A 27,488-nucleotide genomic window follows, 5' to 3' on the forward strand; every position below is an offset into this window, starting at 1 on the left:
AAAATTCTCAGACAATTCCATAGACAAATGTGGAATATGAAATTACTTTTCTGGGTTGCATCTGGTTCGTACTGTATATGCTTTTGTGCCCCGTCTCTCTCATCCCCATGTTTTCCAACTGCTATCCTACAAATATTTTGTGGTACAGATAAATCTTAACTGAAGCATCTCGGTGGTTCATGTTGGTTCATGCTAAAGTAACAAATAACATAAAGGTTTTTTAAACCTCAGCTATTTCACGCATTCCTTTTGGCTTTGTAAACCATTTTGCCTTGCTTTTACGAAAAGAAGGTGTATTTAAGAAAAAAAAAAAGCGCATGTGTTTCCAAAAAATCACTGATTGTCTTCAAATGAACATAGTCCAGGAACATGCAGATTCTTGCATTGTATTATGGGATTAGTGGTATTCATCTGTCATGCATAATGTGAAGGTGATATTCAGAGGAGGAAAAGAGTCTTTTTGAAAGGATTTTTTTTTGTTTGTTTTAAAGATATACTTGCATTTGTTTCCTTTTCTTTTATTTTTTTTGTAACTCACATATACTTGTGCCAGGCTATGTTTAATTTCAAGATGGTGTCTTTGCTAGAAAGATAATAAAATGTAATGTCTTCCACAACCTCTTCGTATGCATGATTGCATAAAGCTTGTGTAACAGTTTATTATTATAAAATTAGTATAGCATAGCATAGAGCAAACTGGGCCCCTGGCCAGATGAACTAGACAATGAATAGTTATATAAGGTTTTGAAGCACATGTATTAGAACACAAGCGCCCTGTATTTTCTTCTCAATTGTCTGCTGTTTGTTAATGTTTCCCTTTCAACGTGATTGCATCTCAATTTAATAGCACTTGCCATTTCAGGGTTTACTGTGCCAACGCTCGCGTAGTTACATCCCCTCTGTGCTGCAAAGCCTGCATGTATATTAAAACTGAACTAGGCATGGTTAGCTAATGGGTACTTCGAGAGATATGCACTTATAGAATTAAGTGATGTATGTAATTGTTAATTTTGTGTTAACAAGTTTGAAAAATGTGTTTCACCAATAATTGTAATGCTCCGTTCTGTGCAAAGTGTGACATTTTAATTCTTGTTGAACAGCTTCCTACCTCTGCTCTGTGTTTTCATGGCAGGGTATTATTTTGCAATCAAGATAAAAGCATTATTTATTAAAATTCTAAAATATTACATTACTGGAAGTTTTAAGCTGCAGATCAATCTCCTGTTTCATAAAAGCATTTCATTGATTTTTTTTTTTTTTTTTAATTGGTCTTCGAATTTAAACTTAAGTTCCACATTATGGATTGCGTATGATTCCAGAAGCAGAGGGATGTTTTAGTGGAGACTTGATGCTGTTTTAAAGGAAGCGATGTACCTGTCACCGAGCTGTGGGAAAGGCTTGCGTTGGCATCGGCATTGTTGGGACCGTCAGATCCCAGCCTGCTGCAGTTTTGGCACCGGGAGCCCATTGACTCGGGCTGTGGGAAACCTACATTCAGCGCTATCGGGCCTTGTGTCTTTTTCTGCGCCTCCAAAGGAACTTCTGTTAGAGACTTGATGTCTTTGGGAGTCAAATAACAACTCCTCCGTGCTTTCAGAGGTGCAGGACAGCCTTTCCATGGGGAGCTATTGCCAAGCCCAGCTATTGCCTGGTGGAAGGGTGTCGCTCGCACCTGGCTTCATGGTGCTGGATTTATTTGCTTTCTGCGTGTAATCCAAACAGCCCAGAAGTCTGGCTTCCCCCACACCCCATGGCTTCAGCCTTCCTCTTCCTCAGTTCCTCATGCCAGGCACTCGTCTTTCACCCCTCTTCACCGTATGGTCCCATCCCCATTCCCATTGCCGTCCCTCTTTGTTACACCAGGATAATGCCATTTCTCTCATGCCAGACCTTGGTGGTTCATTCATACCTTGTAGACATGAGACCGAAGCCTACCTTCTTTTCCCTCTTGTGGAAAATAAATTAATTCCTCCATCCCTAGTAGGCCTAACTATGAAATTGCAGAGAGCAAGGTTCACGTTATTCTTCCAGCTAACGGAGACTCCATTTGCACATCTGGCCTCGTGCAGACTTTTTGGTTGCCAGCCAGCGAGGGAAGGCAATTGAGAAGGGGCGACCACCACCGTCCCCCACTGAGTTCAGGAGTGGCTAGGATTTTAGGATTTGACTTCCCAATGAAGTCAGATTGTTCTCATTTGCCAGTAAAGATAAAGAAAGGGCAGGGCGGGAGGAACATAATAGGCTCAAAACATAATAAAAATAGCAAAGGAAACAAACAGTTTGTGCCTAATTTGAAACCAACTGATCTCCATGGTGATTGCAACAAATCTGCGTTATGTTTCGTGAAGACAAAGGTTAGAAATAGGATTTCACCCGCCATGCCAGACTGTTTGAATGAACAGAGGAGTGGCAGGGTTGGTACCTTCCTGATCATTGAGTGGCTTGAGGGGAGTTTGGGGGATAAGCTCATTGAAGCTCCAGAGGATTTGAGTATCTTCCTTCCTCATGCATCTTCAGAAGAATCAGCCTTTATAAATTTCCTGGAATTTTTGTTTTCAACAGTGCTGTTCTGTGGAAAGGAGAGACCGTAGCGCTGTGGCTTCAGACAAAAATAGCATGGTAGGAGACCTTCAGAAATCAGGCAGTAAGCTTGAAACCTTAGATAAATAATAGGGCTAATATACTTGCCACAGTAAATAATAGGACTGTAACTCCCCCCAAGCTCTTGATTGACATTGTCTCAAAGTAATTCCTTATGTGAAATAGAAGGCTGAGATAAAATTTCAGCCTTAATTTACAGATATTTGAGACGAAGTGAAAAGGGAGTGCATTAATCCTTACCAAAGAAGAAATTCCTGTTCATGGTAATGTGAAATACCGTCATATGATGAGTCAGAAAGTTTTTATTGTTCACGTCTTTGGAGGTCAGAGCTACTGAGTTCTGGCATGCGGACTGGGCAGATAGCATTTGCAAAACAACACCTCTCCTTTTGCTGAAGCCATAGGCGTGGAAAGCTTCCTGTTTCCAGTAGGTGTGCATGAGGTTTTAAGTACGAATTTTAGAAGGGAGAAGGTTATACTTTTGAAATCCTTAGTCATAATGAAAAGATCTCCAGAGATGGCTGATGAAGACATTCAGAGTGTACGTTACACTGCATCAAGATTTAGAGTTTCTTGAGTAAATATTGACCAATTTGACCTTTGCTTTTCCTCAGTCAATATTTATCTCTTGGGACAATGAATCTTCATATTCACCTTAGTTGAAGTCCAAGTCTGCTTAACAGTGTACTTGGAAATCCAGGAGAGGTGCTGATTCGTCTTGCTGCTACTTTTATCTGTTTAAAATTAGATGTACAGAAGGTTTGGCCTCTCATGTCATTTTGTCAGGTTTCCTAAACAAAAAACATCAGGTCATGGCTGGTGAGGAGGCTTCTAGGAAAAACCTAGATCCCACGGCAGGCAGGGCGAGTGAATCTGGGAGTGGAGCAATCCCTTTATTGGAAATGAGGATGAGAGTTCCCTTACAATGTGAAAGCCCTTCCAGATGCTATCAGGAGGATGGGACTGACCAGGATTAGTCAATAAAATTCTTGCTATGTATTTCGTGAGGCAGAGAAAATAAGTTTTTGAGCCTTCCGAACCTCCCACCGTCTTCCAGCAGCCTAATCCCACAGAGCACGACATCAGATATTGTGCAGAACTAAAGAAAGGCACAGCCCCAAGAGACCGGTCTGCAGGCAAGGGGGACAGTGGCTTGCCAGGGGTCCCACCCTTCCCCGGGGATACAGGTGGGCCCTGACACAGCCGGATGATGCCGGCCAGTTGCGTCCCTATTGCAGTGGCCTTTTACAGGTCAGTATTAAAGTTGCTCACCACTGCTGGGCTTGTTGTGTCCTGGCTTGGGAGACAAGCTTGGAAACCCTACAAGCTTCCTGCGACTTGAGAGCCAGGGTGTTCAGTCGCTAGGAGCGTAGAGCAAATAGCTCTTTTATTTTAGCCCTTTATTATTTTAGTAGCAATTTCAGTATTTCGGGGTCCTGGCTTAGGTTGAAGCTGATTGACAGCTGTCCCCTGGAAAGTGGGGATGCTGGGGCAGCCCGAGTGGCTGGAGCCACTTGGTCAGGGTCCCTGGACAGGGGGTCCTGGCACCTCCCTGCTGCCTCCCTGCCCTCCTCTTCGCAGTGCCCCACAGCATCGCTGGGTGCTGCTGGCAAAAGCCTCCTGTCGCCAACAGGAGCAACACTTTTGGGGTAGAAAGTGCAATTACTGCGCTTGTGAGCTACGCTGTGAGAGCGAGAGCAACTGGAAGGTGCTGTTCAGGCGGTGGAGAAAGGAAGTGCCTTACAAATATGCAAATCAAATAATTTGTCTTTTCAAATGTTCATTTCGCCTTTTCCCTGATTATATTTGCTGAATTGCCATATGTACTTCTTGTGATATTTCAGTCTTGTCAAATTAACAGGAGAAAGCCTTGTAATTAACTTAGGATATATACCATATAAAGTAATGTTTCCCATTTTTACTGTGTGATTTGTCAATAATACTACAGGTGACCCGTAAGTTTCGGGAAAAAAAAAAAAGTCTAAATTGTTTTTGTAATCTTATAACTATCAAAGGTACTTGTTTGGGGAAAAGGCATTGAGAAAGAAGAGAATTTTAAAGTTGCACAATAGCAGTTGAAAAACACAGAGCAGGCAACGTCATGCGTTTCTGAAGAGCACGCTGTTTAATTTTATAGTAACAGTATTTTAAGAATGCTGACGGTATACAGGAAAGAAGTGAATAATTCTTATTGCAAAACCCTGATGGCTTGGTGTATTCAAAACATTAAGATCTAACCAGCCCTGGATTTCTCTTAGGAAAAACAGGACGTTTGGAAAAAAAAAAAAAAAAAAAGGGAAGGAAAAAAAAAGCCAGCTGAAGCAGTAGTGATTTATCAAAGCAGTATTCGAATAAAATAAAAGTTTGGCATCCTTACTTAGGATAGGCTGGAAAATGCATTTATGTTTTCATGTACCTTTTTTTTTTTTTTCCTGATGTGCCTGATTGACTTGTTTTAATACCAGTGTTATTTACATTTCAGGGATGGGCCTCTATTATGCAGGAAATTGTCCAAACCCCTACAGCTGTATTTTAAATTGAAATGATTTTTTTTTATGAAGTGATTGTGCAGACTTAATTTAGTAATCTATTATTAAATTTATAGTTTCAGGCTGTATAAAGTCTTTATATAGAACGAAAATGGGCACATATGAAGATCGATGCTATATATACACCTGGTTCTATATATTAAATCTTTTACATATGTTGTCCATTTTCAGAAACAAATAAACTGCTGCTTTTGAAAACTCAGCTTCTCTTCCATATTAGGGAATTGTGCAGACTCCCTATGTTCCTTAGCTTCAGTATAATGCTAAATCAGTTTGTACATTAGTCTATTTTTAGTTATGAATGAACTTTATGCAGTGCAGCGCGCAAGAGTGATTTCAGAGATTCTCGCTCATAAAACCCGGGTGTCGTGCGCCGCAATTACAGCGCTGAACATCGTGCGGGCTCGGGGCTGCTGGGGGCCCAAGCCCTGAAATTTCCAGGAGGGAAAAGCGCCCTTTTATACGAAACATTACACCTATAGTAAACCTCATCGCATGAAATCGGGTTAAATTTTGGTGACCTTGGCAGCGGCGGGCAGGCTGCCTGGCATGGCGGCCGGGTGACACTAGAGGGCAACTGAGAGTTTTCTTTAAACTAACCAAGCTAGAGATGGTTTTAATATCAACTAAGTGTTTAAACTCGGTAAGGATTTATTTTCCCGTCTGCAGATTTCACGTATGTAACCTTCGAGTTTCCACTGACAGCAAATAACAATCCGACCGAAGTTCTTCTGGGGGAAAATACAGCGGGAGCAGGTCAGAATCCTGCTTTTGCCCAAATAAGGCTTTTTTTGCGGACCCCATGTGTTAGATAATGATCAACTGACAGTCGGTCATGAGTTAATAATGCTGGATGCTGAAATATGCATACCATGTGGTATACAACAGTTCTGCGGGGAAAGACAAACACGGCTATAATTAGACATCTGAAACACAAGGAAGTGTGTAAATTGTTTAATAGTCCCTCCACTTAATTCACTCAAATAATTTCCTAAGAACTGGTATTGAGTACGAAAGAGTATTGCACAACCGACTTCATATTTAGTTTAAACCCTGCCCTCCTCAGTTTTATTTGGATTTTTCCAAGTGCTAGAGATTAACTGGGGCTGTATCGCAGAGATGGGCTCAGTTCTGTTTGTGCTGATGGCGGGGACGATTACACCGAGTTCAGAGGGTTTGCACTCCTGTAAACCTGGGCACATTGTCTTACCATCAGGACTCTAAAAACATCATTTTGGGGGTCTTTTGGTGGTTATATAGATTCCCTTTCTACTTGTACAGCCTGACAGAGTTACTGGAGTTACCCCCACTGCGTTGTACTGGTGAAAAAGTGTGGATCCCACCTCTGCTCAGCAGTGCAGAGCCCGTCACCTCTGCACCACCTGCCTCAGGGGTACGCAGGTCCCCAGGAGTGCGAGGGCTTTGTCCCGAGCTCTGTGGGGAAGCAGAGCGATTCCTGGAGCTCTTCATGGACTCCTGAACCTCTTTGCGGCTGCGTGGGCTGCGACGGGGCGCCTGGCGAGCCAACTGCTGCTGGTGAAGTTGGACCAGGAGATGTGAACAAGAACAGGGCTCGGGCTAAGGCTGCTGCTCCTGTCCCAACCTAACGCCTTGTGTAGTCCTTGTGGTGGTGGCTGCTGGGCGTAGGCATCGCGGCGGGAGCTTACTCCCTAGGTTCTGCACGTCACTTTACTCATGTCTTCATGCAGGTTGATCATGCCTAACAAACTTTGATTGCTTTGCAGTGCAATGATCAAGTGCGGAGAAAAAAAAAAAAAAGAAAATTGTAATATTCTCACACCAAAAAAAAAAAAAAATTTCTTTCTTAGGTAATCAGTTACAAATCAGAAATGCACAAGATTTAAATAAGGTATTTGTTATTTTCACGTGCACAACTGAGTGATCATAGCTTCCTACCTGCTGTTGTCATTCCCAAAAGCAAGGTCTCAGGAAACCATCCGTTTTATGCTTCTTGCATGAATTTCTGCTTGTTAAGGTTCGTGCACCGTGTCCATCCTTTACCAGTCAATTAGCCCATCTCATCTGCCTGTCTACGTGGATACAACCGGCTACGTATCCATTGTGTTTCCGAGGTATGTAGGTCACGTCTCCATTGGGTACTGCTGACTCCGCTAGACAGCAATTTCACAAACGCTGGCTTTTACTGGAGAGAAAAGGAAATATTGCTGGGAAAGCTGCCCTCAGATTTGCTGTGTGCTTTTTATTTGCCTTTTTTGTTTTCTGGAGCCCTCTAACGGGGAGCCTGCCTTGGGTGCTGTGCTGAGTTTTGATGAGGCGGGCTGACTTGCTGGGGTTCCCTCTGCATTTTCACCTCTCACAGCCATGGTTGCGCCACTTTTGTCTTGCATAATGCGTTTGTGCCTGCTCACTCTTTGCTTTTTTTTTTTCTTTAGTCTTTTTTTCTTTTTTTTTTTAACCCAGACTATTCTGAAAAGTCAGACGTGCATTTCTTGGCCATTGCTGTGACCCTCCTACAGAAAGTGAAGCCCCTGTCCGCCGGGTGCAGCTTCCCAGGAGGTGACCTTTTGGGGGCGGAGGGCTTGGAGGCTGGAGACTGACTGCAGGTTTCTGAGGGAAAGGCAAACTTGATGAACCCACGTCTGATCCTGTGAAGCTGCCCGAGCACGTGCTGTTTCATGATGAGATAACGATGGTTTCTTTGTGCCGGGCTTGAACGCTTCTTTCCCGTTAGTGACAGAGAGAATCATGCTGGCTTGGTCGTGTTCCACGCTTCACACAGGCTCAGCCTCAAAGATGTGAATAGCCCCAGTGAGGTCATCAGAGGTCTTTGCATGCTCCAGGTCTTTACGAGTTAGGCATGTACTTTGCTGAATCAAGGCTACAGCTCTTCATGTTCCTTGTCCTGCAACAGCACAGTACTTCACTGTATTTGATCCTGCACTCGTGCAGTTTCTCACCAGAAGAACCACTGAGTCATCTAGTCTGGTATGAACCCCAAGCAGTGGCTCATCGGCCAAAATTACCGGCAAATGCTTTCATCCAGTTCACCACCTTTTTTCTGAAGGAGAAGGGAAACAGCTGTTTGAGCAAGGACCACAGCCAGACAGCTGGACGCCGCCTCGGTGCAGGCAGCCAGGCTGCTGCAGCCGCCCGCAGCGGCCAGGATCCCCCGGCAGCAGCCTGCGCCCGGCCCTTGACGGGGCTGGGCCAGGACGCTCGGCGCCCGTGTCTTGACAAAGACCCTCAAATTGCACGCGTTTCTCCCTGTGCTGTGCACACCAGCTTGTGGCTGGCTCAGGCTTTTCCTGAAAGGTCTTCTGAAAGCTGATCATAGGCATGTCCCCATATAATGGCAAGAGATCACACATGTGTGCTGCAGTGCCTAGGCGTGCCTGGTTATGGCTCCTCGCTTCTGAGCACCAGCTTTTTCTCACCTTTGAGGCACTCATTACCTGGTGAAGTCACTTCGCAGTCGTTTCTGCTCAAACCCAGCAAAGCTTGAGTTATTCAGACCTCCTCCTTGAAGGCAGAGCTCTCTTTGGCCACAGCGTCTTCCTACTGGGGGGTGTGGAATTCCCAGCGGGGGGTGACCTGTGAAGTGCCACCCTTGGCTTGGTCAGTGGGACCTGTAGTCCTTGCTCACGGGTCTCATGCTGGAGCTGTTCTGAAGAGCATTGTGTTTGCGTGGTCCATCTTTCCTTCTGATCACTCATTTGTGTGACTCGGTGTTAGCGTCGTACAAGTCCTTGTGTCAGTGTGAATGTTACTGTCAGGGACCTTATACTTCACTGAAAAAAATGTTGAATACTAGCAAGGCTAAGAGCAACCCCTGTGGAATCCCACCAGAAATATTTTCATTTGCTAGAAATTCCCCGCTGATGCCTGCTTTTAGCTCTTACCATTTAGCCAGTTCTTAATCCATTTAATATATGCCTGAATAAAATTATGTAGTGCTGTTTTTTAATCAAAGTGTTATCTAGTATTAAATGAGCTGTCTTACTGAAATTCAGGTAAGTTCCACGCGTGTAGCTAGTTTCTCTAACCAAGCTTACAGTTTCAAAGTATAAAATAAGGTGCTTTGTTTGTTTTTCTTTTCTGTTGTTTTAAGATCTGGTTTCTGTAAAACCAAGTCAATTGACTGGCTTTAATTATGTTCTTTTGCAAGCATATCATCTGGCTTCTTTGCAAATACGGAACAAATATTTACCAAACACCTCTGCCTCTTTTTGAATCATTAATAACAATCCTGTCATCTGTAGCCAGTAATAGGCCTACACTGCATTTTTTTTGTTATTATTATTTTAATTTGCTTTAAGGTCTACTTGAATGTCACATATTTGTCAGGCATAGATTTTTCTCTGAAGTCTTCAGCTTCCCTTTTCAATTTACCGCACTTTAATTTCTAACACATGTATAGATTTTGCTAAAAAAAAAATTAAAAATTCTTCATTGTTTTTAGAACACAGATTAGTCAGCAGGACATAAAGAAGCCCATATCAAGCAAAAGTCTTAACTTCCAACCACACTAAAAAGAAGAAAACAAGACTCCAAGCCTTGTCCTGAATCTTGTTCCTCTCTTCCATGGAAATGAAAAACATTCAATTTTTGGCATAATTGACCAACCTGGTATTTGCAGTGCCTCTAACTTTTCTATTAAAAGCAATGCTAGTCTGAACTGTAATCCGTGAAAAATACCACCTTTTTGCTTTTTTCAGAGATTGTCTGGTCAGGAGGGGGGTCAAAACAACAGTCTGCAGCAAGTCATATGTCTCCACATTAATCCACACAAGGAAGTGTCTGTTTCACTTATTTCCAAATGAGGAATGTTTTCTTTAGAGAGGTAGCAAATTGATTTTCCCCACATGGAGCATGGGATATCTCATTTCCAAAACAAAACTTTGAGAAATGGCTACACAAGTCCTCTCTTTCTCCCTGTGGGTTAGAAAGCAGCGTGGATCCTTAGTGTTCCCTGCAAGGTTGTTCGCTGCTGTACTCCTGGAGTTTCCAGGTCGGGTCTGGCACATTCGGTTATAAAGAAAGGAATAAACAAGGCTTTGCATTTAGAAAAAAGTCTAGTGAAAATAGTTTTAATATTCAAATCAGTTTAGGTGCAGCTTGAGTAGGCAAGAGGTGCGTGTTTGTGGAGAGGCTGCGTGACCTCCAGAGCTCAATGAGAGCTTTGGTTGTTGCTAGGTGCTCATCACTGTTTTCCGTAGGCGTACTTAGGATGCTGTAGAGAGTTTCCCCAAATTCAGTTGATACTGTTGTTTCCAAACAAAGGTCTGGGTTTTTTAGTGTAGTCCGATCTTTTGCTGTATTTTCCAGCCACTTCAATTCCTGACCATTTGATGCAATGCTAGATTGGTTGCAACTTGCTTCTCTTCACCAGCTCTGCTCAGTGTGCCAGGGCGATCAATGCCCCAGACCCTCCTACTCAGACCTTATTTCCAGGAGGCACAAGCTTTTAAAGAACTTTCAGGGGTGAAAGGAAAATAAATGAAATGTAAGATCGTGAATTCAGGATGCAAAAAAGGGAAGGAGGTGAAGGAGAGAAAACAAAGAAATGGAGGCGATGAGGAAATCAGGGAAGCAGCTGGGGCTCCAGAACAGTATGTGAGATTAACTAACCTTTGAACAGTTGTTGAGACCATGCTTAAATATAGCAATATGCTTTTCTTAACTTTCAGATATTACAGAATGCCAGAAGCCCCCTAGAGGGGTAAGTGTTAAAACCATTAAAACTGTTAACTTTCTATTCATTACATTTTAAAAGGTGCAACATGTAAGCATATTTTTCAGCCAAGAGCTAACTTTTGCCAGGCTGCTTTAGGGGTGTCCTCAGCAACCAGCTATTTGCCACCTGCCAGCAGGCATGGTCGGTTCATGGATTTTCTGGAGATCTGGGACCATTCTTCTCACCTTGACTTTGATGGCCAGGCACCTCCGCATGCCACCTCCAGCTTCTGTTTGGCACCTGAATCGTGAATAGCTCTGTGATCTGACACATCCTGCCGTTTCCACCTGCCTGAGAGGGAAAGTCTCCTGGTCTGTTCTGTATCTACTGATGGTTTCGCAGCTTAGGGCCAAGCATTCTGGTATCGCAGCTTTTGTGCGTGTGTGTGAAGACTGGAAGACGTACGGGGGACTGGCATGGAGCAAAAGGATTCTGTGAGGAGATGTTGTGCAAGGTGTCCTACAGGGAGAGACTGTTGATACATTTAGCAGGTGTGCTGCAGCTTCCTTCATGCGAGGACGCTTCTCTTCTGAACCCAGCACCACAGGAACATACCTGTTTATTAACTTCTTGCACCTTCCAGTGCTCAATCTTAATCACAGCTTTGTGATTACCTCCCTCTGGTGCACTCCCATCTCTCATGTTTTGAGCTCACCTGACTCTTTAGCTCACCCTAAATGTAAACCCAGATCTTCGACTGGCCCTTTTTTGCTGGTGGCCGTGGACGTTTTCACAAGCTCAGTGTGTTTTTTGTGTTGCTCTACTCTTGCAGTTGGCCGAAAACGCTGCTGTTCCTTCCTTCATCTTTCCACAGGACAGAAACACGGTCACAAAAACAACAGGCAGCCAGAATCTGGTTGGCGGTGTAAGTTGTAAGTGCGTCAGCAATGCCGAGCAGCTATCCCTGTACATCCCTCAGCAAAATACAGCAATGGCCACGGCCACCCTTCCCTTTCCTTTTAATTTTTCCTTTTTTTCTCCCACTTTCAAAGTGTTTCTGAGAAACTGGATACCAGCAAGCCAGAATCAAAAGTCGTATCGGGAAATAGTTATGCAGATCGAGGAGGCCTGGAAGTGGCAAGAACTTTGATGATAGGCATTACAATTGCTTAGATGTTCTCTAGAGTAAGTAATGTGGAGTGAGCAAGAAAAAGGTACATGTTTTAGGCATGAGTACAGTACTGTTTACTTACATGGTTTGTTGAGCAGCCAGCAAGGTCCAAGGTTATTTTGGACTCAGCATGAGTAAGTGATCCAGGTATGACAAATGAGGTAATGCATTCCAGACTCATTAAAAACTCTTGGCTTCACCACTGATTTTGACAAAGTGCCAACAGAGCTTGACCTCAGCTGTGTGAAGGCCACTATTTTTTTTAACACCCTCCCTATAACAACACATCTTTTACATCAGCCAAAATATGAGAATGGTGCTATGGAGGGAGGGTTGAAGTCATTGGACTTTCAGTGATAATCAGACTCCTGTAAAAAGAGATGATTCTAGTGTAACTAACCCACTAAAGTCAGGTACCCCAAAACCACAGCCGTTGTCTCATGACTTAGTTGTGCATCTAGGGGTGACCATGCATACACAGTGCATTGCATCCTCAGCATGGACGTGGTCCGAGTGAGGCTGACTTCATAACAGGGAGATGGAAGTCCAGCAATCACTTCCCCTTCCTGGGGATGCAGGTAAAGAAGGTGGCTAGTGGAGGTGCTGTCTTCTTGTGGCAACCTACACTTTTCCACTGCATGTAGTGTTTAATCATGGCTGACCTCAGCAGCTCCAGTTCTTGGGTACTTCTTTTTCCTCAGGGTAGATCCTGCCATCCTTGGGTTGAACCCAGAGCTGGGAGTTGTACTAGGCAGCAAGGCTTGGAGATGCTTCTATTTCCCGTGTCCTGCTGAGCAGACAGTGTCCCTGAAAGTTGAGCATCTGAGGATGGTAGTGGCAGGAGAGCAGTGGCTACAACCTTATGAATTTTCTGAGTGGGTGAGCAGTATAGCCGTCTCCTTCCTCACTGTCTGTCTCTCTCCCAATCACCTGCAATATCCTGATGCTTGCATGGGTTGATGAGGCTGCTGGAGGGGAAGATGAACTTTTTAAGCAATGATGCTTTTTCGTGGCTTCATGAACAGAGGGGACCTCTACCTTTGAGGAGCCATCTAGCTGGTCTGAGTAGCATTAACCCTGAGCTCCTCTCTTTTCCATGTGGCTGTCTTGCTTTGTGCATTAGAGCCTGCTGAGGTTATCTTCGATACCTCGTCTTTAATTCTCTGCTGCAGGTGCCTCTGTATTGTCCTTGTTTGATTATGGTGGTCTGTAGGCAGCTCACAAGAACAGTCTTTGGGATCACCAAGTCAGCTTCTTCTTGGGGTACATTTTAGTCAGCAAAGATTTGCCAATCTGCATCTACAGATAATCTAACTCTGTGCGATGCATCACGCAGGGTTTGTATTTAACCTCTCAGGTGTGGCGGTTTGTAATAAAGACATGTAGGGCATTGCTGGTGTTTCGGCACTGCAGAGCTTAGCTATGGTTTGGGGAGGAGGAGGCAAGGTTCAAGTTTCCATCTACGAAGAAGAAAAGAGTGATTAAGTCTTAATTTCAGATTACAGGGGGCAGTTACGTTCTATCGGGGTCTAATTGGTTTTTTTGAAGGCAGGTGTGCATGTGAGTGAGGATTTGCACAGAGGAGGTGGCAGTGGCAGCTTCTGCACCTCACCTTCCCTTTCACTCGCTACTCACGAAGACCATGGCTGCGTCCTCCTCCTTTTGCTCACCTGCAGGTAGGGAAGGAGTTTTGAGATGGCCTGAGGGACGCTGGGAAGGAGCTCAGCATGGCTGTGGCCAGCAGAAGTTGTTTCCCTTACCCAAGCTGAAAAAGCTGAGGGCATTACTCCTGCCCTCTCGCCCCAGGGAGCCATGTGCAGGGGATGGACCAGCTTGTCAGGAGGACTGTGGCTGCCTCCTCCTGCACCCTACTGCCATAGAATGCCGGAGACTGGCACAGCATGGGGCAGCCAGCAGTGGCCCAGGCAGGGGTGGGAAGTGTGTGATGCCAAACAAGACCTCTCCCGCCCTGTGGCGCAGGAGGAACAGGCTGGGGGGACACCTCCCACCTCTCCGGCTCCCTGGCTCCCCCTCTCACTCCACTGGCACAGGCACAAGCTGTTTCCTTTTCTCTTTTCTCCTGCCCAGTCTCCTTATGTCCCGCTCAATCACAAGTTAACATTTCTTGGTCTTCCGAGAAATACCGATCCCTCATGTCGAACGGCAAGCAGCAATCTCTGTGTGATTTATGGTGACTACCTATTTCCAGACAACACCCAGGGACCCTTTCAAACACGGAGGGGAAGAAAACATGCCTGTCTCTGGGCAGATTCCTATAAATAATTTTCTTTTCCCTGAGAATTCACAACCGAGATGGCAATAAGACGTATTCCAGAATGGGAAGAGTTGTTAAGATATGGTTGTCATCATGGCTTGTGTAACTGTTGATATTCATGACATATCCATTTCACACACTCTCACTTAATTGGGAGCACAAGACTTTTACGATCAAGTAGCAGTCAGCTGAAAAACAAAGTCCACACCACTAATAATCACACCTTTTGTTCTTTACGGTTACAAATGCTTGCGCTTGAAGTAGATCTTCGTTCATCTTGGGTTCTTGCTTGATTCCTCGTGAAACCCTCGTGGTAGGCAGCGTTGCAGGTGGTGGTGGTTGCCTTGCCAGGCCAGCCGGGTTGGTGGTCTCCAAGGGATAGGTTTCTTTAAATGGCACCAGCTGGATCTGCTGCTCTGGGAAACAAGGAAGCAACATGCTGAGATAAAACTGGTATCCAAGGAGAGCTGAAACGGTCCCTCTGAACCCCTGCTGGTGGGTAAGGGTAGCAGGCACAATGATGACGTGTGTGGGAAAGGTAACCAGCCCAAGGTGGGAAGCGTGCCCTTGTGCTCCTCCAGCTCTCCAAACATGGGGAATAGTAACTCATACTGTGTGCCTTCTGCAGATGGCTGTGTTTTACCTGGGCATACCTGAAGTGTTTGCCAGGGCTCAGCAGGTGAAGTGGCTTTCCCTGCCGGGCTCTAGATTGCTGTTGCACCTACAGATTTTGCAGGGAAGATAATTTCTTGTGCATTGCCATTTCCTAAATGAACTTGCCCTTTGTGATGACTAGCAAACTTGGGATGAGCTGTAATCTCAAGAAGCAGCTCGTTGAGTCAGCAAGGTGCAGGCTTGCATGGGCTTCAAGTGGATGAACGCCCTTTTGCTTCTGGAGGTCTGAACTGGGAGGTTTGGGCAGTTGTCACCTGCTGATGGCAGGCATGGGGGTGTTCTGGTTTGCATCCCAAACCTTGAGCGTACACAGCACCTAAGCTGTCCTAGTATTCATCCTTTCGATCACACACAAGTAAAAAAAAAGTTCCCAGCAAAAAAAGTTCCCAGTAGCCCATCAGGGGTCCCAGTGGACACTTCAGTGGCTGAGTTTTCCCCTCTGTCAGATATATCAGGAAGCAAAAGAAAGGAAGGAAGGGAAAAAACCCACCAATTGGCAGAAGCAAGCGTGTTGTCAAATGCACGGGCAGCAAGTATTTAAACTGGTGGTATGCTGCATCTCTCATGCTCCTGTTTCAGGCACTTACACTAAAGAGGTGGCAAATAAATGCAAACTTTTTTTCTGTACTTATTTATTCAATTTTATACTTTAATTTGCTTTGCTTATGTTCTCACCTTCTGAGAATGTACACGTTATCAGGTCTCACTGCCACAGATGCTTTCAGAAAATGGATTGGAAAGCCATATGCACAAATGTGAAGAAATTGAATTGTTTCAGATATCCTCAGGTAGTCATGCCAGAAGTCCTTCTCTACCAGAAAGCAGAAAAAAACAGGGGATATTCAGTAGCTGTACAGTACATACTGGACATCCAATGTCATCAGGAAAGCTGACTGGGACTAAGCCACAACATGTGTGTAAAATTGCTTTAAAATAATTATGAATAACAAATTCAAGAAATCTGCAGTATGCTCATGAATATGTCATAAATGAAAAAAATTAAAACAAGTATGTGACTTGTAGATCATCCCTTCGGTCCTAGTCATATTTCCTAGCTCAAGAGAACAAAATGGTTATAGCTGAAATATAAATAATCTTGGAATAATGCATTTATTTATAATGATTTAGGGGAGCAAATGTTAATGGCTTTGATTCAAGTGTGACTGGAACTATTGAAAATGTTTTCTGTTACGGAGTAGATAGTAGAGGCGAGGGCCTTCTCTTCTGCTATTAATTCCTATCGCTGTTTTCTTGTTAATTGTGCATCTGATCTGGAATCGGGTTTAAAGTGATTTAACCTTGTACAGCGGGGGCGTGTGGGACAGTCCTGGTGTGTGCTGCAGACAGACCTTCCCGGCTGCGGCTCCTGAGCCACGGGGAGAATGCAAATACCCCATTTCAGAGTGGGTTTGTGCCAGTTCTGCCGTGGAAGGCTCCAATTCAAACAGTGTTTATATGCAAGCTCAATATACCTGGAATTTAGGAACAAATGCCTTCTTGCTTTGAAAGCTTTTAGCAAAACATTAGGAGTGCTTTATAGTGTGATACAAAATGCAGTGCCAAAACTCAGGATAACAAGTATGTTTGGAAAACACTGGGCCTTGAACTACTTTATTTATTAAAAAAAAAAAAAAAAAAAGGAAAGACAGAAAAGGTAATTCATATGCAAGTGTATTTGATCCCAGATGAACCACGTCTCTCTCCATTCATTCCAAGGCTGACCCTTTAACGCATGTAGTAAATTGCGGGAGTATTTCTATTTTCTTCAGTACCTTTTTACAGAAGGCGCGACTGCTGGGGCCAGCCGTGGTCCAGGATCTCTCCATCCCATCCAGGTGGTGTGCAAAAAGCAGTGAGGATGGGGAGGAGATCAGAGATGGAGAGTTGAGCGGGGTTTATAAATAAGGCAGGGCGGCGTGGCCGGGGCTGGCAGCCGGCGCTGGAGTCCTCGGAGCTCATCCCACGCTCCCGCCGAGCCGCTCATCCCTGTTTATATGAGTAATGGAGCGGTTGGGGGAGGGGATTTGTAAGCACGGAGCAAATACTCTTAGTGTTCATTTTGTGTAAGACTGACATCCACACCAAGTCGAGACTCCCAGCGACGTAGTGTGCAGTCACATGCTGTAGCATTCATGAGTACAGATATAAATCAGGCAGATGTTTGTCGACTGGAATGGGTAATAATTTCTTTCTCTCTTTGTTTGATTTTGCATGTTAGCCTCAGATGACAATTTTCAGAATTGCTTTCTGCAGTACTTTTCAATAAGCAGAATGTGCTTCACTGGAGATAGATGGAGATATTTCTATAGGGAGATAAACATATTTTTATGTATACACAAATACGGACTTACCCACATATGCACAGGCTTATATATTTTTTTTTATATATATATATACACACACATATATATATATATGCGCCATGTGCCAGTGCTGGGGGAAGAGAAAGGATATGTCTTTTGGACTTTTGGTTTTAAACCCACGGCTTTTCTTTTTCTCTGAACAGACCAAATATGACACTGTTACTCAAACTATAAAATCAAATTATCACCCTTTATTGTGTTTGCAAACTAATTAAAATGTAAAATGTCCTGAAACCACTGGCTTACTGTGTGACAAATGTAAGATTAGAAACAATTAGAAGGCACTCAAGAGGTTTGTGGTGTTTAGATTTCTGACATTGTTCTAATCATCCCTTTAAGTAATGAAAACAATGGTTACCTAGAAATTAAAGGTTTAAAGGAAATTATCTTCTTCGGTACAGTCATTAGTTAATGATTGTTTATCATTTTAAATGTTGCCATAGTAGTCGGAGGCTGATTTTTAAATCTGAAAGCAGGCAGGACACGTAATAATGAGCAAACATCTGCTTCATTCTATATGTGATCATAATTTATATTGTAAGACCACTATTGAAAGATGAGTCTGATATTTTTTATGATGATCCATATCCCATTCTACGTATGGCTCAGCACGGTTAGGATTTAGTCACTGTGTTATTTCAGGGCTGTTTTATCTTAAGAATTGGACAAAACTGAAAGTGATTCATGTTAATATATATGTGTGGTATGTAACCCTTATGAAACAATCAATCACTTATTTCAGTACTTGTCAACTTCCAGAACTAGTTGTTAAGGGGTTTTTTGATCCATTTCAGGACTCGGGGGTAATTTTTTATTTTTTTTTAACTTTTTTAGAAGAACTTTGACAAGAATGACAGGATATATAAACATTTCTTGGAGCTGCAAGGAATTTCAATATTTCAGAACGTTTCCAAAACCAGATGTTCCCCAAAGTTGGAAATAGTAGTTAGTGCTCTTACTTGAAGATTAGAAATAATAAAGGCAGCAGGCTGATTAATGCAAAGTTACTTATTAATATTCTATTTTGTTCTTTTTTGTACCATGGAGAAATATTTGTGCTTTCTCTCAGAGTCCTTCGGAGACAAGTATTTGACTTTATATTAATTAGTTATGTGAAAGTCGAATAGATTAGCCTTGGGGGATATTGTATAGAAACGTATAGTGTGTCAAGATGTAACCCATGGAGGATGGGAATCTCGTAATAAGCATTTACTGTAGACAGATGTGTACATTTCTGTGACTGATTGTAGTGGAATTATTTATTATGCTTTCAGCTGTTAAGAATCTAGTATAAGACAATGTGCTCAAATTGTTCTCCATTAATTTTCAGCTCCAAATCTTAAAGGCAGACCACGCAAAAAGAAGCCTTGCCCACAGAGAAGAGATTCATTAAATGGCATTAAGGATTCCAACAATAATTCTGAAAGCAAAGCTGTTGCCAAGGTAAATCACTTAATAATACTCTTTTCAGTATGCTCTCCTTTTTTAGGTACAGCCCTGCCTTTGTTTCCCAAAATGCTGTTTCAAATTTAGAACGTCACTTATTTTCTTGGGGAGATAAATGTAATTTTTTTCAATAGTTTTATTCTTCACTTTAAATCGTGTCTGTGTTCAAAGTTACCAGCAACTATAATCACCTAACAACCTAATGCTATCAGCTTGTTGGTAACTGGTAGTGCTTAAGCTTTCTTGGCATCTAGTGTTAGTTTTCACATTCTGTGACACACAAACATAGTTTGTGACAGTATCTTCAAATTAAAAATAAACCAGGGAGCAGCTCACCCTGTTACAATGTACTTCTAAATATAAGTTTGAAGATAAACAGACTATGAAACAAGAGCCGCTTCAGTAATGGTTTCTAAGAAGCGCACACAAACGACGTTACCCTGATGTTAAGATCTCAACTTTTTTTTAATTAGGAAAAAAAAAATAAAGGCAGAAATTCAGTATGAAAGCTTAAAAAAAAAAACAAACAAAAAAAAAAAAACAAAAAAAAAAAACCCACGGGCTGTTTCTTTAATACTTAGTGCTGAGCTGCATGTTCCAGGGTTTGTTGAATAGTGAGTGCGTGCTTTTACAGAGTCTTCTGTATGTGCTGCAGTGCTTCGCCCATACTGCAAGCAAAAATTGGTTCATTGATTTGTGTTTATAGGCTTAATCTTTTGGATATTTACGGGTTTGTGTTTTTTTCTTAAAATATTTTAAAATGGGGTTTCTGTAGTGTAATTTACGTCCTATTTTCTATGTTGTCTGTGTGGTTTTAAATAGGAATTTGGTTTTCTCTTCAAAAAAAAAAAAGCAGCACAAATGGCTCCTTTCAGGATGATTTAATTTGAAACTGTAAGATTGCAAAGACGGAAAATTACTTAGAGCAATACTTGTAGATTTTTATCTGAGGCAGAACTTTGTCACTGTGATACTTTTGAGCTAAACAGGTTTGCATAGACTGAATTTTTAGGCCAACTCCTCCCGAATCCATTGTTTCAATAAATTAGATGGATGTGTATCTGAAAAACGCTCCCATTGTTGAGACCGACTCTTTAGGAAATACAGTGAATCTATAGATCCATTTACGTTGTATTGTTGCATGCAGTGAATGTCCTGGGAGATTAGGAGGTTAAAGAGGTCAAGTGGAAGTGTTCTGCTCTCAGTTTCTCATAGGAAGGCAAATTAAATTCCACCTCCTCCTCCTCCCTAGGAGTTCAGTTAAAATCGTGCCTTCTGTTGATGACGATAAAAGAGGCTGAAGTTCATGATGAAGCTCTGCCCTTAAGTCACTGTTTCTCTTCTTTTTGTGCCCTATTGTGCTCAGTTGGAGTCTGTACTATCGTATTAGACAGGCATGGTAAAAGGCGATGGAGTCTGGTGTGTTGAGTTGCGGGATCCTGCCAGATACTATAGAGTTTGCCTGAATGTTTTTGCTCTGTGGAAGAATCTGCAGTGTGAAAACGTCTCAATTTGCCTCAATTCCCCCCTTCCCCCAAGCTGTTTTTCACGTTAAAATATTACCAGCAAACTGCAGCATGGCCCGTGTTGTCAAAGCACCCCAGACTGTAGCACGAGTACTACTGCCTCTTCAGCACCTGATATATAGGTATTAGATAATTAAAAACAGCTGTAACACTTCATACCAAATTGTTTATCCTCTCTGTTTATATTTGGGTTCACCCTACTAGTCAAATGGGAGGATATTTCAGATAAGAAGTAATTCTGCCTATTTATCTAGTCATACTGTGCTCATCATTGTGCAGATATTAATAGCATTAATTATCTTGGCCAGCTTAATTTCATTATAAATAATAGACATGCTCGTGATATAATGTCTTTGCATGTAGTCACACTGACTTCGTTTTGGCTCTTCACATCAATCTGTGTCTCAGGGCTGTGGATATACTTTAGTAAGAGGGACAGTGAATCAGAAACCCTCCAGAGCAGCTGTATTGCACTTTCTACAGACCCTGCCTGTGGGCTTCTGGGGAAGGGGGGCAGTGGAGATCCACCTACTGTCTTCTTGTTTTTAGCAACAGTTGGCACATTAAGTCATCATCTTAGGCTCCATGTTGGGCTTCACCATCGGTTTTCCTCCTTCCTCCTTTTCCTCCATCTCCGACTAATGCTGACAATGGGTCCATGGAGAGCAGAGTGGAATACAACTAGCGTAAACGGGTCAAATCCACTTGTGTCAGATGCTCAAACATTTTGGCAGCGGTCCTGGCTGTATTCCTGTTCCAGATAAAATCCCTTTTGACCAGAAGTTGCGCTACTTTCATCCTCAGATCATAGCACCCAGTGTCTGACAGCAGCCTCATTTCTTGGGTGGTGGGGCAACGGCTCTGACGGAGATGCAGTGGCTGTACAGTTTGGGTCGGGAAATGGCAGAAGTGGCATTCTGAAGACTGTGGTTTTGAGCCCGTCAAGACCAACGCAAGCCCCATGGTTTGATGAATTTCATGTTCTCAGCTGTCAATGACTAGAAGGCTTTGTACCTTCTTACAACATAGTTCTCGTTGGGCATATTTACCTTGAAGCATCAGCAGATCGTTCTGTAGGCTTTAACTGTTACCTGACCCAGAAGAACATTCGGTTGAGTAGGAGCAGCTCTGAGTAAATTCCAGTGTAGATGGCTTGTGCAAAATACATCGATAGTAGCACAGACAATGTGGTCCTGGATCTGTGGGTTCTGCCAGGGAAAGTTCTTCCGTGTACCATTTCTTGCTTTTGATCTCCTTGCTGGGCCCTGCATCCATTTTAGTACCTCCTGGGGAAGATCCCAGGGGAGTTCCCTCCCAGGCTGGGAATATAAAAATTAGTATGAGGCCCTCTACTGAGGCAGGATCAGCTCTCCTGGAGAGGCATACATCAAGCTCTTCTCTCCGAACACTCCCAGGGCTCTGAAGCCTTTCATACTTCACATGTCATCAGTGCTGGACAGGCTTTTGGGACTCACAGGCTCCAGCATGACCCTCGTCGTACCTGCTTCATGCTCCCAAAAAGCGTTCCCATTCAAAGTGTGCAGAAGCGCACTGAAAGGCTTTTTAAAACTGGCTGATCTGACCATTTCGAAGAGCTGAAAGGATTAACTTGTTAAACATGGAAATTGTCCCCAAATGAATCTACTCATTACATCTCTCAGTGCAAATGCTAAAGTAAATCTCTCACTTCATTTGTACAGCAAGATCTGGGAAATTAGTTTAAAAGTTGCCAGGATATACTTTTCCTGTGGCCACAGGTGGCCTGGCATGCTCTCAGACCTGGAGATTTGTTCTGAGCGCCTCAGCCGTCGTCTGATTGAAACTCTAAAACACAGGTCTGTAGTGGTCTGTGTTGTGTGTGACCTCTGGCAGAAGGCAGACACAGGGGCGTACCCCTGAGTGTTCTCCGGCCATTTAGTAATGGATCTTACGCCTCTGATGGAACATGCAGTCGGAGGTGGTCAGATGTTCCCACAGCCCATCTCTGTACACCCCCAGCTTATCCACGCAGGGTTGCCCGTCTGGGCCTTAGCCCTCAGTCTTGCGTTGTAGGTGTTACTCACGCTGAAGCTTCAATGAAAGAGCTTTAACTCCTCCTGTGGAAATTAAACTTTGCCTTAATAACGGAGTCGTTTCAGGCCTTCTGAGCAGACCAGAAAAGAGAGCAGAGCCAAGCAAAATCCTGTGTTCAGGACCTTCTTCCAGATCTCTGTCCTCTAGAAAGATTCAAAATTGCATTTTGGGAGCGAACGTCAGTGTGTGGTGCCTGGTGCAAATCTGGCATCGCTCTCACTGTCTTCACGGAATCATGTAATTTTCAGAGTTGGAAGGGACCTCTAGAGATCATCTAGTCCAACTCCCCTGCTAAAGCAGAATTGCCCGGAGCACATTACTCAGGACTGCATCCAGGTGGGTCTTGAAAGTCTCCAGAGAAGGGGACTCCACAACCTCCCTGGGCAGCCTGTTCCAGTGCTCTGTCACCCTCACCGTAAAGTTTCTTCTCATATTTGATCGGAACTTCCTATGTTCCAGCTTGTGCCCATTACCCCTCGTCCTGTTACTGGGAACCGCTGAAAAGAGTCTGGCTCCGTCCTCCTTAAACCCACCCTTTAGATACTTGTAACCATGAATAAGGCCTCCCCTCAGCCTTCTCTTCTCCAGGCTAAAGAGTCCCAGCTCTTTCAGCCTTTCCTCATAAGGGTGATGCTCCAATCGCTCAGTCATATTTGTTGCCCTACTTCGGTACGTTTATGCTGGATTTACACCAGTGTTACCCAGAATGGCATTTGGCCCTTTTGGTTCTCGTTAATCATTGGTCATGACGTTCATCCATATCGCCTGTCAGACGGTGGGGAGGTTCCAGAAGTGAGGTTTGTGCCTCGAATGCCGCGTGGATGAAGCATTGCAGCCTTCGTCAAGGCTTCGTTGAACCTGACGCTGCCTGGAGTCCGTCCGTTGCATTTTGGCACCTTTGAGTTCCACAGGTGCTTTGACCTCACTTCTCTGCACACTGGAGAGAAGGAGGTTGTGTGTTACATGGGGTTTTCTCACTCCAGTGGCTTTTTTAATGTTATTTTCCTTGTTTTCCTTTTGTCTCCTTGGGAGTAACATCCCTTGCCATTAGTTTGCCTGCATAGCAGTGAGCTTTGATTTCATTTAGCATTCATGCCCAGGCTGCCTCTGCAAACATACTTCTGAACTGACCAGTTTGAAAAAGAAAATCCATTAAAAAGATTGATTGATTGACTTTACCTAGCAAGTGGGTGACGAAACTGAAAAATTGTTCCCAGGTTCAGTGACCTGATTCCAAGTTTTAGCTTGCAACAAATTTGCAGCTCAAATTAAAAATCCTAGATTTATTAAAATCATGGGTTCATACTGGGAGTGCTAATCTAGTCTAATGGTATAGCATTGAAAGCTATGACAATGTAATCTAAACTTTATAAGGGGAAGCTGTTAAATAATTTTGCAAGGAGACAAAAAAGTCAAGGGATTACAACTCTGAACCGAAAAGTGCATGAGGAAATCCAAAATTCATTTAATAGGAAAAAAATCCCATTAGCTCCATTGAGTTTTGGACAAAACCCAGGATCTTTACAGAAGTTTAATCAACGAGTGTATCTATTACTAAAAGGCAAAGCATCATGTCTTGTGCCATAGGAAGACAGTATCTCTTTGAACCATGCAGCCAGAGAGCATCGAGAAGTGCAGGGGACGTACTTCACCTGTAACTGATCAGGAAAAATCCCGCAGGAATCCATTTCCCAGTCCCTGCTGGGGTGCCTGGGAGGAGCCAGCCTGCACCCTGCAATGTCCAACAGGGAGATTTTTCAGCAGCATCAATTACGTTGGAAAACTGTGGCCACTTCTCTGGTTAGGGCCTTGCCTTGCTTTGTCCAACATCCGTAGAAAACTGTGGAGGCCGCTAACCTCAAACCAGTGCTTTCTGCAAAGTTAACACCCTGGAGGAGTATAAAAGAAAAGATTTTGCTTTCCCTGAGCCTAAACACAGCTTATTTTATTGAGATAAAATAAGCATATCATAGTCTTTCCAATTATATGTTTGTTGTTTGTTTACAAGCGCTTACGTAATGCTCTTCATAGCATTTACTTCCAAAATGTCAACAAGCACCCAGGAAGCACCTGGTTTAGAAGCAGAAAGAGTGAAGGAGAGTCAATGGCTTACTTGGCCAAGAGCTTCTGCCTTCCTGTTGAGTGAGATACCCTGCTCTCCTCTGCTCTCCTCCTAAAATACCAAATACTGGCCTTTACAGTTTCCCCGCTCCCTCTGGGAGCACAAAGGACGTGTCTTGGATGGGGTATGGAGCTGCCAGAAAGCTCCTCACAGAACTCAAAAGTGTTGAAGGGACAGTGCAAATCCAACGTACGTGTAACCATCTCCACTAAGTTGTATTAGAGGACTCGAGCATTTCACTGGAAATGTATCAGTCCCATCTTGGTCAGGAGAGCTTTTAAACATCAGTTTGCAAGGTTCTGCTCTTTTGTTTTTTGATACATAAATTACGGGAATGCTCGAGTTGTAATTTGCTTGATTCAATGAGAGGATTATCTTCAAGAGGAGTGACGGATTAAGCCGGTCTCACCAGGTATTTTTTCCCATGTTTGAATACGGATGAGAGGTAAAGTGGTTCCAATTTGTTGACTTCCTGACTGGCATACGTCTCCTGGAGAGGCCAGTGGGACACCTGGAGCTCTGGGACTCATGTGCCTTGGGACTGCTGGTGTCTACCAGGATAGGCTCCGGCTGCCAGCCGCTTCCTTCGGCTAAATACTTAGGGCTGTGCTTAAGTTTAAGCAGATGCTCACACTCGCTTGACTTAAGTCCATGCTACAGCAGAACCTCCACTTGTGTGCACCGAGAGCTCGGCCTGGGTAAGGCTTGCCAAGGTTTGCATCTCTTCTGGTGGGCCAAAGGAGAGAAAAATGTGTCGTTTCAGAGCTGGCTGCTGAGCATTCCTGGAAGGGGCTGAGCACCCTCAGCTCCAAGGGTTGTCTACGGGAGTTGACAATGCTCAGTGTTGATCCTGGAATGAAGGTTATTATTAGACTTGCTAATGGCAAGTGTATGTGAGAGATGGGAGCTGTCTGTGACATAGCAATGTATAGCCATAAAAATGCAGATCTGGAGAGCATTACCAATGGGTTGTAATGATTTAAAGATGTGGCTATTTAAAAATGTTGTGACTAAGATTCAGAACAAGACATTTAGCTCTATAAATAGCTTCCTTTGTTTCCCCTCAAACACAGTTGCATGGGTTGGCCTTCATTTTTTCAACAAGCCATTCTGCTAGGAGAGGGTATTTATTCCTTAAGTGAAAATTAAAGGTTACCCAGATCTGATATGACATCTTTTCTTTTCCCAGGTAAAATGTGAGGCTAAGTCAGCTTTGCCCAAACCCAAGAATAACAACAGCAACTGTAAAAAAGGCTCAAGTGAGGATAAATCAAAGATTGCCGTAGGTGAAGAATGCAGAGCTGATGAGCAGGCTTTCCTTGTGGCTCTCTATAAATATATGAAAGAAAGGAAAACACCAATTGAACGAATACCCTATTTAGGTTTTAAGCAGAGTAAGTATCCTTTTTCTCATTTTCTTGTTGACATTTTAGAATGGTTTGGCTTCTCTGGAGAAAGCATTTGCACACGAAGCCTATTTTAAAGCCTTATGGAATGGGGGGGACCATGTTTATATCTACACATTTTCCAGTCCAGGCATTTCACTGTCTTATGCCTAGATTTGCATCTCTTCCTTCTGGGGTAGTTGCTGCTGGATATTTATAGGTTTAAATCCGCTGATTATGACTAGAAATAGGCATGTTGAAAACTCTCTAGTTTTCTGTTTTGTAAATCTGCAGCGTCTGTAATGCCTTTCTTCTGAGTTAATAATATGACGTATCTTTATTGTGCCCAGATGTTCTTTATGAAAGGACAAATATTAAAGGAAGACATTTAAAAGTGGTCAAGAAAGGCACAAACGGGATCGTATTTTTAAGCCCCAAAACGTGTTTATAGTTAATAAATTACTGACTTTGGAGAATATAAAACCAGACTGTATCTGCTTAATACAGAATGCAATGTTTATAATTGCTTTGGCATGTACAGTTTGTAGTGCCACAATCTGTAAAGCAATTGTAGGTAGAGAAGATACAGTTGTAACTAAATTTTACATAAATATTGCAGTGCATTGTAGATCTTTCAGAGTTTCCAACAAAAGCTGTAAATGGGGGTATTTTTCCTCCTTATTTATAGATTGAATGATACTTTATTTCCTTAAAGGGAGAACTCCGTGTATTGAAATATTATTTACGCTAATTTATCTCCCAGATTAAAACCATGTGTTATTTTGATGAAGAATGTCAAACCTGTATGTTTTACATAACAATTTACATACCTAATAGCAATTGGCACTGATTGCAACAGGCCTCCAGCAGCCATTATAAACTTATATAACTCCGAATGATTACAGTGTTTGTCTGAAAACTGGCTGCTTGAAATGGAAGTAAAATTAATGTACTATGAACAGCTTCGTTGCATTATGCATTGATTCAGATTGAATCAAGGCCTAAGCAAAGCTCTTGATAGCTTTGAAGCAGTACAAGGTTCAATGAGGCTTTCAGAATGTTTTGTGTTGAAGAGAGGATTTTTTTTTTTTTTTCTCCCCCCCCATTTTATTCTGCACTTCCTCAAGCATGGGGACAGGGTGGGCTTGAAAGACAACCTAAAGTACTATTTCTAAAATTCCCTCCCCGGGGGTAGGGCCCTCTGCTAACATTTAGCGGAAAATACACTGAAAGTTGCCTGACATTCATTATAAATTAGGGGCCTGATCCGGCAAATACTTAAATGCCAAGAGTAAGTATGCTGAGAAGAGCAGAAATGTTTGCAGGACAGGGCTCTCTGTTTGTCCAGCAAGGCTTGTGCAAACATTGCCAATATAAATAGGTTAGTGGGGAGAAGCAGTGTGTACACTACAACAGAGCATCCCCCCGCGGAGGAAGAGATGCCGTCCTCCGTGATCGGCAGCGTTATTGCTGAGTCTGGCCTCAAGTATCTGTAGTATGTCTGTGGGGAATCACTGCTTGTTGGTGGAATAGTGCATACATCTTTCGTAGAGCTGTGACGTCCATTTTTCCTCCAGCAATTAAAATAAAATAAAAAAATAAAATAAATAAAATAAAATCAAATAGTGAGACACCAGCAGCAGGCA

At 43.2% G+C, this 27,488-nt stretch overlaps 1 protein-coding gene across 4 annotated transcripts in view; it reads left to right on the top strand.

Moving 5' to 3' along the window:
* The window catches only part of ARID5B (AT-rich interaction domain 5B), a 122,137-nt gene that overhangs the window by 63,672 nt on the left and 30,977 nt on the right, over window positions 1–27,488 (top strand). For 3 of the 4 annotated variants that reach the window (XM_063338942.1, XM_063338941.1, XM_063338943.1), the window contains 2 exons: window positions 18,621–18,733; window positions 25,647–25,851. In XM_063338942.1, the coding sequence (XP_063195012.1) occupies window positions 18,621–18,733; window positions 25,647–25,851 (318 nt within the window). Of the gene's footprint in view, window positions 1–17,019; window positions 17,105–18,620; window positions 18,734–25,646; window positions 25,852–27,488 lie in introns of those variants that run through there. The other variant, XM_063338944.1, reaches the window with a different exon arrangement.

The sequence above is a fragment of the Chroicocephalus ridibundus genome, chromosome 6 (genome assembly GCF_963924245.1).
Source record: "Chroicocephalus ridibundus chromosome 6, bChrRid1.1, whole genome shotgun sequence".
Lineage (NCBI taxonomy): Eukaryota > Metazoa > Chordata > Aves > Charadriiformes > Laridae > Chroicocephalus > Chroicocephalus ridibundus.